Source organism: Cydia strobilella, chromosome 4, assembly GCF_947568885.1.
Source record: "Cydia strobilella chromosome 4, ilCydStro3.1, whole genome shotgun sequence".
Lineage (NCBI taxonomy): Eukaryota > Metazoa > Arthropoda > Insecta > Lepidoptera > Tortricidae > Cydia > Cydia strobilella.
The window spans coordinates 16,845,378-16,861,684 of NC_086044.1; the positions used below are offsets into that span (position 1 = coordinate 16,845,378).

General features: G+C 37.9%; 1 protein-coding gene across 9 annotated transcripts in view; it reads left to right on the plus strand.

Moving 5' to 3' along the window:
• The window catches only part of LOC134740712 (whirlin), a 118,196-nt gene that overhangs the window by 20,841 nt on the left and 81,048 nt on the right, over positions 1 to 16,307 (plus strand). For 8 of the 9 annotated variants that reach the window (XM_063673290.1, XM_063673281.1, XM_063673282.1 and 5 more), the window contains exons 2-4: positions 5,680 to 5,858; positions 8,747 to 8,960; positions 11,105 to 11,301. In XM_063673290.1, the coding sequence (XP_063529360.1) occupies positions 5,700 to 5,858; positions 8,747 to 8,960; positions 11,105 to 11,301 (570 nt within the window). In that variant the 5' untranslated portion in view covers positions 5,680 to 5,699. The remainder of the gene's footprint in view (positions 1 to 5,679; positions 5,859 to 8,746; positions 8,961 to 11,104; positions 11,302 to 16,307) is intronic. The other variant, XM_063673283.1, reaches the window with a different exon arrangement.

Sequence of the window (16,307 nt, forward strand, 5' to 3'; positions counted from 1 at the left end):
TCCCATATACCTTTATTTTTCACGGTAACAGACTATAACCGTGAGAAATATAGGTATCTAAAAAAATCTTTAGGTCTCTGAAGTAAAAACTTTAATAGAACATGAAAAAAAACACATACAAGCGCAAGTTCATTTAACTCGCGCACCTAAGGTTTTGTACAAACTTCCAATTGAAGGCATGTTTACAAAAACAACATAACTAACATTTTTTGGGGATTTGAGTTTTTGGTATCATAGCATTCGTCTAAGCAGGATCTACCTATACACGTAGAGCAAAAGATAGTGTCCAAAAATGACCCCAATTGTCCAAAATCAGTCCCCAAAAATATACCTATACTAGTTAAGTAAGATAACTCTCTGATAGAATACAAAACATAATTTCTATAGAAACTTGTTTTATTTTCGAACATAACTAACAAAATTTTACAAAAACAGCACAAGTGACGAACTTATTTTTCAATTTTTTTCCAAAAATACTGGTCTTTGAAATGTGTAAACGTATATTTCGGAACTATTGGCCACTTACTAGAATCACCTATACAATGTTTTTGTCCAATAACTAATATATAAGAAGACATTTAGTTTTTTTCGTTTCCTGTAAATTCATGTCTAGTGTAGTTATGTTGTTTTTGTAAACATGCCTTCAATTATTTCATGCAACTATTAAGTCCCCGGCAATCTCGGCCGAATTTCACCTTCCTATACAAACGGAGTTCCGTTCTCATTTTTAAACTACGTTTGGATTTTAATGAAACTTTACACATACAATGACATGAGGTATATCTAGGTCTAGTTTATATAGCTCCAGTTTATAAAACAAACGAAATAGAGCTAAAGCAAATTTTATATGAAAAACTTAAATTCGCTGTATTTTTTTAGCTATGGTATCTGAAGCTACATAAACTAATTACAGACATAGAATATACCTTATCCTATTATAAGTACAAAGTTACAGAGCAAACTAGCTACTCGTTTTAAAATGAGACGTAACTACGTTTGTATGGAGAACCGAGCTTTCCGGGGAGCCTTATAACACGAAAGTAAAATTATTATATTTTTACTGTATAAAAATAAATGTTAATAATTATTATATAGCTTTTTGGTGCGGAACCCTACAAACACTAGGTACATTAAATATCTTGCCTAAATTGTTACATAAGGTCAACATCGTAAATTCGTGATGTTACATTTTAAAGCCTGGCATCTTCCACAGGGGAGGCGTCTGAAACCTAATGGACTGCCGAATATGCGAATGTCCCAATATAACAAATTACGATGCCAAGGTACATCGTAATTTAATACAAAAACCTTTCAACTCCGCTGAGAGATATCGTAGATTTTCATTTTCCCAATGTTGGAATAAGGGTTTTATTTCCAAAGCTAATTTAATTGAATGCAGATTTTATTGGTATAATATATATACCTAACCCGGGCAGGTACATAAGTAGGATGTATGTATGTAGCATGAGTAAATTATGTAAAGGTCAGACTTCTAAACTTCTAAGACTTCCTAATTAAAACTACTTGTTACGTAGATACTTACGTTGCTAGTTTCTGAAAAATGTAATGCCTATGTAGTTACACACATATTGCGACAACGTAGGCCAATTCTCTAATCGCTCGCTTTCTCTAACGCATAACTGCTGTCCTTAGATTGACCTACGTTAGCCTGTTTGTATTAGACATGAGATTAGACAAGACCAAAGAGCACCAGCTATAATATTAAAAGAATGAACAGGGATAGCTGTATCAGAAAACTCTAGGTACAGAAACTCACTTTATTTATCTATGTCGCAATTAACCGTCATACATGTAATGTATTTTCAAATTAAAGATTCTATACAATACTTTTTAACTTTAGGTATTAGTATTGTCTTCGGTTACCGCGATAGTTACTCATGAAATAAAACTATGAAAACGGATTATATCGCGTATATTGAATTTATAATACATCCCGACGTTTCGAACTCTTTACAGCGTTCGTGGTCACCCGTTGACCACGAACGCTGTAAAGAGTTCGAAACGTCGGGATGTATTATAAATTCAATATACGCGATATAATCCGTTTTCATAGTTTTATTTTAGGTATTAGTGTAATCTGCACAAGCATTAACCCGTCAGTTGATACGTCGTGAAGTGGGCGCAGTGCAGACATTGTGTAACGTGCTCATCACGGCGACGTGATCGCTGCACCGCCAACAGCTGCCTTATTGGACGACACGACACGACACGACACGACTCGACCCATCTAATATTTATGGCAACAATGCTCTGTGCCTTTATTTTACGATCCTGGCCTCTAGCTCTCCACGAATATCAAGATGTAGGTACTGGAAGCGAAAAAGCGACCAGGGATTGTCTATTTTCTCGCACAAATGTCTGGAATTAGATCCCGTGTGAATAAAATACATGAATATATTAATCGTTGATTGCTGACTGTTCACAATGCCGGTGAGAATTGTTTTCAAGATAAGTAAAACGTTCTCGCTGATTGCTGAAGGACACCTTTAGGTAGAAAGGTTTATGAATTAACCCCTTACTCCATGTAATAAAAATATTTGCTTTAATTACTATTACGCTAGATTTTTACTACAAAACGGAAAACACCTATAGTATTCGTGTGTGGTGTTGCGGTACAATCCGTACAATGATTACCTATACTTATAGCTTATACGGTGAATATATCATAAAACATATATGTAATCAATTTTCAAACTTTTTGAAGGCATTTACTACCTATTTGCGTGCTTTCTCTACAACTTCGGCGTCTAGGTACTCTTCATAAACCTCACTAAATTCTATTCAATAGAAATAGACCTGCAAGTAAAAATATTCCAGGCCAATAACGAAAGCTATAATTATATCGGTTAGCAAAAAACAAACGAAGTGGCTTTAAGTAGGTACCACCTTACAGCGTTTACGTTCAAGTTGTTCAATTGACCCAGAAAACTGGCGTCCTGTAGATTTTGTGTTTTTAACTCTATAGTATTTGAGAAGAGTAGTCTCTTGTGTGTAAAAGCGGCCCTGAGACTGAAGCGAGACTATGAGACCCGTATACGTGAAGGCCATCATAAAGTGGTTTAAAAGGTACTGTTTTTATCTAATATCAAAGATGGTATAACTGTAGAAATTGGCGTGGCGACGGAAAAGGTCCGGACGTGGCGGGGCGTAGTTTGTCGACGCCCGGACTCGCCCTAATGGTCGGAAGCTTGTTACGTGTTTAAATACTCATTACTTCCCTCAGCTCATTTCACCATTAATCAGTTGACACATTACCAGCCATTACCTATGAATGATACGCGAGCCATCAGAGTAATAATATGAAGGCATTCAAATCGAAGTCAATGTAGCGTTTGTATTGAAAGCGTCCAATGAATGTTTGTTAATGTAAGAATTTGGTTATGGTTTTCTTTTGGGGTATATCTGTGCTTATTGTGCTATACATTAGCATATTTAGCATACCCACGTGCCTACTGCCTACTTTTTATGCGTTTATAACACTTCACTGATTTACACTTTCACGATTTTTACACATTACCTCTTATTTCTTATTTACTTATCTAGATAATTTGATAATCGATCAATAACGTCATTTTTTTAATTAAATCAGTTGATAAAAGTTCCTACGTCCTTTTAATAAACAGTACCTGAACTACTTATCAGTGCATTTTCTCAGGCAACGAGTACCTAACTTTCATTGCAACTTGGCGCCGAAATGTGTCTTCGCTTGGATGGAGTCGTGGCGAAGTAACTTACATAATTCTCAAACGAACTTCCCTAATAAACTAGAACTTCATAAATATTCGGGTTGTGATCGAATTGAAAGTTTCCTTTTGGCCCTTAATTTGATTTACTTACTTATGATTATCACTCAAGGTGTACCCACGCATTGACTTTTACAAAAAGGTTTTAAAATTTTATTTTTCTTTTCTATTGACTAAGTAAACAATTCCTGTGGGTAGCCAACGTGCAATCGTTAACGCTCCGTAGCGAACGAAACGCAACTGTCACTGTCGCACAGTCGCACTAGTGGGGAAGAGTGATATAGTGAGATGACTACGATACGCTACGGAGCGTTTACGATTGGCACGTTGGCTACACGCGCCGTTAAGATCTACGATCGCGTTCTGCACTTCCGTAACCTATCGCAACCTTAGATATATTATCATCCTTTCTCAGATTTGCAACCGTGACGGAGAGACGCTTGAATCTAGTGATTTATTTAGGATAATTAATTTTACTGTAGTATCCTATCACCTTTATAACTGGCCATACGTTTAAAATAACCCACAGCGATAAATGTGACCGTTGTCATCCAAATAGAAAGTTTATAGTGAACGCTGCCCTAAGGAAAGTTCAAAATTAACTTATATTTGTATACTGAGCAACTTTTACTATGGGCCAACCATGAAATCGCGAAAAAAAATTTACCCTTCCATAGAAAATGGACCAGCCAAAATGTATGAAACAGCCTATTTTTTGGCGATTTCGGGGTTGGTCCCATAGTTAAAGTTGCTCAGTATAATCCCAAAACCTCCCTGGCAACGGGAATGCACTTATTTTTTAGCCACAGTGTATATTTTGTTTTTCTTACAACCCCGGTACGTTATCGATAAATTTGTATAAAATGCGTTGCGGGGTGCTGTTCTTCCAGGCTACGGAGTTCGGCATAGCGCTATGAGCGTAGCAGCTAGCTAGGCAGTAAATCCGATGAAATGTCTCTAAATTATTTTATAGCAACGACAATTTGGCTAATATAACTTGGCTGCGTTGGGCTTTAGAATTTAGACAATGACGTGAGTCAGCCGATTGCTTTCATTTGATTTGACCTCGAGGCGCGTTTACATCGGCATTGGGCGTTTCACTAGGCTTCAGCAGTTCAATGCTCTCATAAATAATACCACATACGGACGCTCCCAGGTGCCACAGACATGATTTTGAAGCCGTGCCTTGGCGAAATCTGAGCCATAACCATTTCTGCACCTTCTTTAATCACACTTTAGCAATAGTGGCCTTATGATTTACTGTTGGCTTTGTTTTTTTATACCTAATGCTTGCTTATTTTTGCAAAAATCAGTAATTAGTATTGGTAATATTTTAGCCCTACTCAGTTCCTTATTGGGAAGTGCACTTTATCCCAAATAAAGTACGTAATTTAGACTAGTGTTTTGTTGAAGCAAATAATTATATATAATAAAATAAATACATTTTGTAAAATTTTGCTTAGTAACGTGACTGTTAGAAAAGCAAGCTTAAATTTAGGTACGTTAAGGATTTTAAATAATTAAGTGGACATTCAGTAATTTTCAAAGCACTCATCATTATTTTTCGTTAAACCTAATCATTTGGCATGTGTACCAAATCCCAATAATAAAATGTATGTTTGGTTTTGCAATTACTTATACTACCGACGGCTATAAAAAGAGCATAAACCTAAAAGCAGTTGTATGTTTTTCAGCTTATAAAAAAGTATATAGGTACAACGTTAACGGCGCTAAAGACACAGGTTGTATTTTATTAGTCAGCTCATAATTCAAACAAATGGAAAATTAAAGGCTACTTAAACGCCCTATGGATTTTGTTTTCTAAAATGTTTGAGAAATTTTGGTAGGTTAGTAGGTAGTGTTTAAGAAGTTTTAGCAGAATAAATGTATTAAATTGTATACTGTGTTGTTGCAGTGTGAGCGGTGACCCCCGGCATGCGGTCGGGGGAGGGAGGCGAGGGCTCGGAGCTGGCGGAGTTCGGCGCGCGCTGGCCGCCGTACGGGCAGGGGCCCGGCTACGGCTGGACGGCGCGCTCCGCCACACCGCAGCACCCGCCGCAGCACCACCTGGCGCGCCACTCGCGCTCGCAGCAGGTACAACACTCATGCTAGACACGCTGATGACCGTAGGGGCAGGCCCCGATTATGGCTGAACGGCGAGCTCCGTCACGCCGCAGTACCACAAACAGGTATCCTTGCAGCAGGTACAAAACTCATGCTACTATACCGATAACTCATGCTATGCTGAACGGAGAGATACAGCCACAGCAACAGCTATGACTACGAGGCTCGTTCCGCTGTGTTGCAGCATCTAGCACGACACCAGAAACCAGTGCGAGCAATTGGGTGTTTTAGGGAAGGTTTTCGTGAGTCAAACAAGTAAAATAGGTATGATAAGAGATTTTTGCTGCTCCTAAAAATGTTGCTACGAGCCCCGATGCATATGTTTTCGTCTAGTCAGACCATTTTTTGAGGTTCTCGCGTTTGTACAAAAATAATATTTAAGTTTAAAAATCACTAACATTTAATGCTAATGCTAATGTAGTTTAATTGTATATGGTAATATTCTCCAATAACTAAATCCAAATACAAGAAATACCGTTTGTACTAAAAGAAAAAAAAATACGATTTTTTATTTGACGGGTAGGAATATAACAGACGTGAAAAGGGCTATTACTAGGGAAAGCAACACGGCTCTACCAATGTACTGACAATTTTGTTTCGAGTCCATGCATGCAGCAGTGCTATAGGAGAGAACAATATGATTTGGAGAACGTTTTTGAAAAGTACATTTTTTAACAATAAGTCTCATGCAATTTTATTATACGATCAAAATAAACTAGATTAAACATTACTATTACGGTTCCCATTACTGGGTCATTTTATCTTCATGTGTAAAATTTATTAGAATAAACAAAATTGTTGTGTGGAACTAGACGAACTAATTTGCATCGGAGCTCGTATTTGATTCCTAAAAATGGTGCCATTTGATTTAAAAAAATATTTTTGTATGACTAATTAGCTATTATAATAATTAATAAGTGATTCAATTATAAGGCAATAAATACAAGATTACAAACCACGAGGAAATCCTTGAAATTAAGAACAAATTACGAAAATAACAGCTGGTAATGTTATTAAAGATCGGGTCAATTATTGCTACCTTACCCTACATTTACCTAAACCCTAATAAAGATATATTTATTAATTAATTGATTGTTTTGATTATATTTTTCTATTTATGTAAGTATCGGTCCTTACAAATTTATATCCTATGTGTATAATATTATGTTATGTGTCTTATATTACAAGTACGAGTATGTTGTTATATTTCTAAATACGTAGTGACATAATAATTTTCTGTAAGATCTTTAGGTAGGTATAGCAAATCTGAAGTCTAGCATATAAAGCGATATTGCACTACGAAAATTGGTGTCGTAAAGAAACCTTTTACTTTTTATACCTAAGGATGTGCAGTGTTACAAATTTAAGACGACGGGTTTATTAGGGTTCCGGAGTCAACTAAACCCTAGTTGACTCCGGAACCCTAACAATTTCGCCATGTCCGTCTGCTGTCTGTTTGTCCATCTGCGTTGTCGTTGGATAGGTATTTCAAAACGAATAGGGGTCTTCAAGAATCGTTTTTTGATAGACAATATTTTCGGAAATAATCATTAATGACTCGGAAAGAAAAAAAAATGTGGCCTTTCCTCACACTTTTGAACCATGGGCCCAAAAAAAAATGAAAAAAAAGTAGCTGTAGCGAATGTGATCGATTAAGCCGTTTTTGAAATCTTGCTTAAAGCCTTCCCTTCTTTGTAAAAGTGCTACAGAGGCACTCCCTTTCTTGTTGTTATGTACAGTATACCTATACCCACTAATAGCCCCCGATCTAGGCAGCCAATTTTGACGAACGGGTAACTACGGAACCCTACACTGAGCATGGCCCGACATGCTCTTCGCCGGTTTTTACTCTTGTGTAGGACTTACCTATACATCATATCTAAATGTGTCAGCTCAGAAGGATTAAATATCCAGCTGATATCAAGGCACTCGAAGGTAACAGATTCAGGGTAAGGTTGAAAAACTGGCTACTAGAAAAAGCATTTTATAGTTAGAAAGAATATTTTAAATATTAATTGGAATGTAATTCTTTGCATGTTATTTTAAGTTTAGTTCATAAGTTACTTAAGTATTGCATACCCGAAATGGGTAACTGTTGAAACAAATTGTATCATGATTACCGTCTACAAAATATGTACACAGTACTGCAATAAATCATTCTTATTCTTATTCTTATAACGTTTTTATGATGACATGATTACATTACCTGCATATGTAGGTTTCAAACAAGGAAAATGCGTTTTGAGTATTTTTCCATAAACTAACCATGATTGAGCTACTTTTGTATGAAATTGCTAACCAAGGCATTCTAAACACTGAATGCAGATCCGCACGCCGCTCCGGTGTCCGAGACAGCACTAAGTAAGCAAGCAGCTAATGTAAGTTTCTAAATAGGTATGGTCTGCTTGCACACTTTCACTTTTATAATCGCATGAAACTGCGTGAGCTTTCTAATAGCATAGAGTAACTTATACTAGAGCGGTACTGTCATAGTAAATTTTGTAACCCCAGTAAATTCACTGCCATCTGTCGACACACTTTAAAACTAAAAATGAAGATTTATAAAAATACGATAAAATGTATTTAAATATGGATAAATGATTTTTTTTATTTGCATTAATTATTTTTATGATTTTGACCCATGTTCTTTCACTGATATGCGTTAAAATTGTTAAATAACAAACGAAACCGTCAACGCCATCTATACGACAGTAGGCCAAAGCTAGTAGCGCCCTCTGAACGAGAATCAAATTTTCTTGATTTTCGAGGCACGTTTTTACCTTAGACTGTATCCATCTATTACAGAGTTATATCTATCTTTGCTAATAGGTATAACGACGTGTGTGGTGATGTGTCAGTGGTTGCAGGACAACCGGCACACGAGCTACGAGGCCGAGGACGCGCGGGGGCGCGCGCGTGGCGGCGTATATTACTCGCCGCCCGGCACCTCCTACACCATCGTGGAGCGGCCGGCCTCCTCGCACGGCCACCACGCGTCCTACTCGCAACACTACTCGGGGAAACTCACCCGGCAACCTTATCTTGGTTCTTCCACTATAGGCAATAGTGCAGGTAACTAAACTAACATCATAAATCTTTTTCCAATAAACTACTATTTAAAACGGGATATTTACTATGTATATTTGTTTTAATGAGTCCCCGATACTTCGGCACAATTGAGCATGTCATCTAGTAACGTGTACAAAAAAATATTATGGTAAATAAACAAATAGTAGGCCTTTTCCTGACTTGCCCCAAATGCGAGGGAGCAGAATACAAATTACAACCCCGCCGATCCTCGTTAATCAGCTTCTAATACTAGTATCACAATAAATCCTTACCGCCTATTCAGGAAAAATCCGTAGTTAACATTTTCACTGCCTTCTCTTACAATGCTACGGGTGCTACCGCTTAACGCGTAGCATTGTTTTCCTGCTCTACAACGAAAATCATCGAAGTTGGAAACTACTGCAGTAACTTCTACGAATACTTTCATAGTCGTAAAACTTATCACCACTATAACAGTTTTGTCCCCTTTTCGGGTGCGTCTTATTACTACGAGTAGAATAGATGTAATAAACCCAACTTCACTGTTTCTTTTGATAATGTTTTTTTTATAAATATTAGGGCAAAGATTAATAAATAGTTACTACGTAACAGATACATCATTCCCATACAAAAGCGAAAATACCTACGCTATAATAGCCTACAGAATCTTAATAATAATACCTGCTGCTCAGGACGAGAAGAAATGTACCATAAGTACGCGCACAAAGAGTCGAGACTGCCTTGCTCGCCGTGCGAGTCACGTGCCAACGCGTCATCGTAAGAATGCGCTAGGGTTGTACTGTTACTTATGTTATTATTGTAATAAAACGAATGTTGCAAATCAACCATATTTTTTATTAGTCAATCAAATATTTAAAAACAACACTTATAATACTTACCTGACTCAAAAAAACTCCTTCATTTACGATTTACCTACTTATGTTCAAAGAAATAAATGGTGACAAAATTTATAAAGATAGATTTAAAATACTACTCGGTAAATACGACAAATTTTTCTTTGTTTTTTGACTTTTACACCCATCTACTGCACAATAATTACGTGGTTTCGGCATTTCGAAGCGTAGGCGCGGGAAACGTGCGGTACGAGCGCTCAGGCGGGCGTTCGGCGGCCCTCTGTCGGTTGTATCATCGACGAGCGGTAGGCATATAGCGCGTGGCCTTGAGCGAGTGAAGGAGGCCTGATTAGGGGACATCTTACACCTTAGAGGATATAACCCTCTGTCGAAAATAGGCGGTCAATGGTCAAACACATTGTATGGGCTGACGTTTATCTGACATGGCTATTTTTATGTTACGTATACATTTTGACGTGCCCATTCCCCCCCCCCCCAAATCGGCTGTTTTGTACAGAAACAACACAGATCAACCTAGCCCCAAACTAAGCAAAGCTTGTACTATGGGTGCTAGGCGACGATATACATACTTATATATATAAATAAATACAGGACCATCGGCTTCACAGGCAGGGTCACTACCTACTTGGCCAGCTGGTCGTCTGTATTCAAATTGTATTCAAAACAAGATCTTGGAGGAAGTCTTAGACCGCTGCATATTGCATAGTTGGTAGCACTGTAGTTTCGACTGAATGGACCGCGCAACGGACGTTATTGAGCGGCGGGCGGTCATTACGCGGCCGCTTTGAATAAGTTTCAAGTGCGCACCGGGAATATTATCATTGGACGCTAAGTAAAACTGTTAAATTTGCCTGCTATGCGAATGCGTGTTATCGTTAAGTATGCAGGAGACACTAGTAACTTGTTGTTACCAATGTTCATTGCACGGTTTTGGCATATTTTTCTCAAGTGGTCTAATATGAATGATGGTAATGAAAAATAAACACGTGTTGAATACGTTAATTAGAAAATATCTACGTGAGTTAATTATTATTGTTTCAAAATGATGCAGTGATTTGTTTTTAATCAATGTGCTTTATTAATCCGCTTCCAATAAGGTTCACGACAGATAAAGTTACATTGACAGTTAACAATCACAATACGTTAAGAAACATACCTGTGTCGATGTAGCTGTTGTTTCTGTTATTAATTTAACCGTTTTACCTGGGGGTCCTCAACTACCTTGTGATACGACGCTACTTCTCTTTTTTATGGCAAAAATAAGCAGTTTTTAACGTTAGTGGTTGTCTACAGCAGGTGCAACAAGTCTTCGCAACAGCACTTCTCACCTGAGTGCAGCAAACGGAAAGAAGCGACCGATCTCGCCAGAGCAGGTGCTGCGCCTCTTCGGGCAGGGCGGCGCCGCGGCGCTCGGCAAGGCCCTTCCGCCGTCGCACCCACCCGCCCGTAGGCACTCGCCCGCCTCCAGCCCTAGCAGCACAACGCACCATGTGAGCAAACGTAGATAACACTATGCTACAGGTAGTACAATGTGCTTAAGCAGCGCGCTGCGAAGCGCGGCAAGACCCTGCTGCACTATCAAAACACCATTTGAGCGAACCGTAGATAAGAGGTCGATTCTGGATTATTCACATCACATTGGCGTGCGCGAGCAATCAAGAGTCCTGTCTTTAGGCATCTCGCTCGGACTTTTTGGTGCGCTGAAATGCATAACAAATAGTTTAATTAGAATGAACTGACTTCCTAATGATAATCATGTTGCTGCCACACTCGGGAGCAAAATCGTCGAACATTGCTTGTCCTGTCCTCTCTTTGTGGACAGAATACCCGAGGTCTTACTATACGAGTACCTATAGCGTCTATGGGGGCTATACTTAATATACCTTTTTCAGACGAGTCCCCAATTTCAGTTTCAGTTTCTATAATAAATATTTGTTCGATATTGATCGAATTAATGAATTAATAATTAAATATCTTTTAATAATTCCTTGTCTAGTCTAAACATGCTAGTAAGACGTAAACTCTTTTAGTAATTATTAACAGTAGCAATACATTTCGACATATATATTATGTTTTAATGTACACTCAGGCTTTGGGGATGGGTCTGTTTGTGTGGCAATTACTACACAGCGTGGCCCGTTTTCATTGTTCCTTGATCGTATGCTATGTTATGTATTCTTAAACTACTACGTTGTTCTTACCTACTTTTTTATTTTATTAATATTGTTTTTATGAACCTCCAGGTGTGTTTGTATCGCTTCTTAATTTTTGTACATTGTGTATAACAGATGTAACAGTGTGTTCTAAATAAATTAAAATAATAAATAAATAAATAATATTTAAACTCTTTAATAGGAACTCTAGTTAGATATGTTACAGTGCGGTGTAATGTTTGTTACATTGCCTACCAAAAAATACGTTGTTGCTATAGTTGGTCAAACAAAATTGTCAGTAAATAAGAATAAAAAAAAACTATACTCATCCTTTTCTTTTGGGTGCTAGTACTGGTGTAAGACAAAGATAGTATGATTCTCTCTATGTTTGAAATAAGTTAGTCCTTTGACAAACTACCTATAGACTAATAGAAGGTAACACTTTCCCACGTGGTATCTAAAACTTCAATCGATAGAAATGACAAGGTTGCGAATACACTCGATGCACTCACGGAATGCATGAGGATTATTATATAATCAACGTCAAGGCTAGTTTGCCTGTGTCGGTTAATGTATTAAAGTTATTAAACAATGGATCCTAAAATAGCCTGGGCAGCAGGGGTGAGGGGTGTCGCAGGTGTAAATAATTCTAGAGTAAGGCCGCGCCAGTCGATACTGTTACTTTATTCATTACCACAGTGCCAGCCGTTTAGGGAGGAATGAAACGGTGGACATGACCATACACAATAAAACACTTTTTCATAGAGCGGTGCGGCACGTCAAATTAATCTGACGTGGGCCGACGAGCGGTTGGCAGAAACTTAAGTCCCCGGCAAGCTCGGCCGAAATGCACCTTCCCATACAAACGTAGTTCCGCTCTCATTTTAAAACTACGTGTTGGATTGTAATGAAACTTTGCACATGCAAAGACACGATATTAGTTTATATGGCTCCAGTTTATAAAACAAACGAAATAGAGCAAAAACAAGATGTGTATGAAAAACTTAAATTCGCTGTATTTTTTTAACTATGGTATCTGAAGCTACATAAACTGATTACAGACATAGACATACCTTATCCTATTGTAAGTACAAAGTTTCAGAGCAATCTAGCTAATCGTTTTAAAATGAGAGTGGAACTACGTTTGTATGGAGAACCGAGTCAAGAGTCAAAATATTCTTTATTCAAATAGGCCTAGCAACAAGCACTTTTAAGGTTGCCGGGGACCCTTAAAGCGCACTTGATTTGTGACGTTTCTGTTATATTTTACAATATGCAAAATGTAAGCGCATTCTTATCGTTATAGTGTAACAGTGTGTTGCAAAAATGTTTGTGAAGCTTATGCCTTAAAATGATTTAATGAACGCTAAATCTTTAGTAGTCTATTTCAACGGTAAATAATTATGAACAAAAAAATTTCCAAAACGCGTTCTGCCTCTCAGCAGAGCCATTCATTATCCTACGCTTTGTATTATTAAAATTCCCGCACATTAAGGCATGTCCATCATATGCCACTGACCGTGGCTGGTAATGGACAGTAACGTCATCATCATATAGTCAGTCGACGGTCGGCGACGGCACATACACGCCGCTTTTCCACTTACAAACTCTTTAACTGCCTGTATTTAAAAAATGGACAACGTTTTTTAATAATTTAAGCTGATTTCGAGCTTTTTATAAACTCGCATTAGTTTTATGCTTGTGTTAAAGTTAGCGTACCATTATTATCAAGTATTTCAGTGTCAATCCGTGCTCGCCGGGCGTGTGAAAATCTGTAACGAATTCTAGGAAAAGTAACGCCGTGTAATCTTTCACGTGGGTTATTTCTCATGCGTTAAGGCTCAATCACTATATTGATTCCTTGAAATTTTAAAACAAAATACAATAAACAGTAGCTTAGTTTTTACATTTATATGAAGTTTGCCTATTATACCTAAGCTTACCAAGATGGAGTGTTGAAACATTTAAGTAAGTGCGTGATGTTTTATGCCGCTGTGCCGTTCCATCACACAGTCTACCAAGTACCTCCAAATTGGATTCGTTCGAGCATTATGAGGTAATTTAATATATTAAGGCTTGCGCATAGCGTTTTATTAAGCATTTAAAGTAGGAACTCTAGGTATACGCCAAGGAAAATTAAACAGTCTGGCACTCTGTCTCCTGACCTTCATACCTATGGTTTGGTGTGTGTGCGTGTGTGCGATGTGTGTATAGTATTTTTTGTGCTCTAACAGAAGTTTGATACGTAACGTAACGTAGGCCACATGGCCCACAAGGCACTGTATAAAAAAGTATCTAAAGCGAAACAATAGTATCAGACTTTTTATTTACTGGCTGATCCCCAGAGTTGTATACCATACTTCCAGATAGGTTTTATGATGCATTTGTATACCAAGAGTTTGTTGCTTAGTGTCAGAGGGGACTGTCTTCCTATTAGCCATAGTAAGCGCTTAAATTGTACGTTGGCTTCATTTTTCTTTGCTTTGATCTGATTGGCCCATGTGAGCCTCCTAATCTAGGTGGAGACCTATATAGGTATTTAACACAGCATTCACTGGGTAGTGTCTCTCCTCGTAAAGTTACAGGCAGTCTCCTTTTCGTAAGGTAAATGTTATTTGGAGTGACTTTGATGTACCAGCCTTGATTCTCCATTTTTCGATCCACTAGTCGATTTTTTGCGGCTGTATTTGCAGTTTTTGTGATGCTACAACGGGATCTTTGTCAGCGGCAAGGCACGCTGTGTCGTCAGCATATGTTGCTGTAACTACGTCTTCTGTACATGGAAAATCTGCAGTGTATATTGAGTACAACACTGGGCCAAGGATAGAGCCCTGGGGAACTGAGGCCTTGATGTCATAGAGTTCAGAGTATTCATCACTAAATTTAACCTGAAACTTTCTTTCGAGTACATATATAAGATCTTAAAATCATATAAAATGAGTTTGGTAGTAAGTTTTCCAGCTTGAATTTGGAACCCTTTGTGCCAGACGCGCTCGAAAGCTTGTTGTATATCAAGAGGGACTAAAACTAAACAAATTTATACCTAAGCATTTAACATAATATATCAGCTTTATGCATCTAAGCCTTCAACTAGTCCGTAGTTGACCACAATTTTTTTAACAACCGCGTCAGTTAAATGGTAGACCGTTCATAGATTATTTAGGCTAAACGGACTAATTGAAAATAAATATTTTCCAAATCACATCAGTGTCTTTTTCATTTCACTCGCGACGTTATCGCATCAATGAAATGTTTATATCAAACTCAAGAGTAAATATATTAGATGCATTTGCATATTGAGTAAGATACAAATACCCACTCGCCGCACGCTATCTTATCCGAGGGTTGCGCATGGAATTCGGGTTCTGGCGGAGTGCCACGACCGGATTTTACGATAGTTAAGTAGGTAACCATAGTTCAAGTCAGTTGTAAGGCTAATTTAATAAAAACGTTGTTTTTCACGAGCTTGCCTGATATAACTCTTTTTTATTATAAAATAATGCTACGAGTAGTACAAGTGAAGCTTTGGGATTGTTAGGATCTTTTAATTATGGGATCATATTGTTTGTATATTGGGGTATGAAATAAGCCTTCATTGTACATTGCCGGCAAAAAAATCTGAATTTAAGAAGCACTATTTCACTTACTAATTTATTATTAATGCACTGCGAGTGATGTCTAGTCAAAAATAACTAAGATTTTTAAAGTTTGAATACTTACCATGAGTGAATACACAAATTCTTTAATCATCTGGATTGACAGCTTATACAAAGCAACGTGATTTGCACCTGCAATAAAATAAAGGAATTCAATTTTATTTGTAATTATCAAAATAAAATGTTACTTGTATCTGCAATCCTATTTATTCTGTGGTGCCAAGCTTCAGCATTATTTTAGGCCCTCGGTATACATATTTTGTTTTACTAATTCTTTCGTACTCCATTGCTCCGGTCCATACTTTGGCGGTGAGGAACCTGTTCCCCATACGTAATTTTCACTTAACCGCTTAGGCTCACCTTCACCATTCCACTAACCCGGGGTTAAGCGGTTAAACCGTTAACCAAGTGTCAAATTGTAATGGTAACCATTGCAACTCCAGGTTTAGCCAGTTAACCCCGGGTTAGTGGATTGGTGCAAGAGGGCCTTAGCGCCACTTGCACCATCCCACTAACCCGGGGTTAATTGGAGCTTTAACCTAGTGTCAAATTGTACTGGTAACCATTGCAACTCCAGGTTTAACCGGTTAACCCCGAGTTAGTGGAATGGTGCAAGTGGCGCTTAGCAATTATTTCAGCTGTAGGGGAAATATTATGACGCCATTCATCGAAATAGGTTGCTATTTC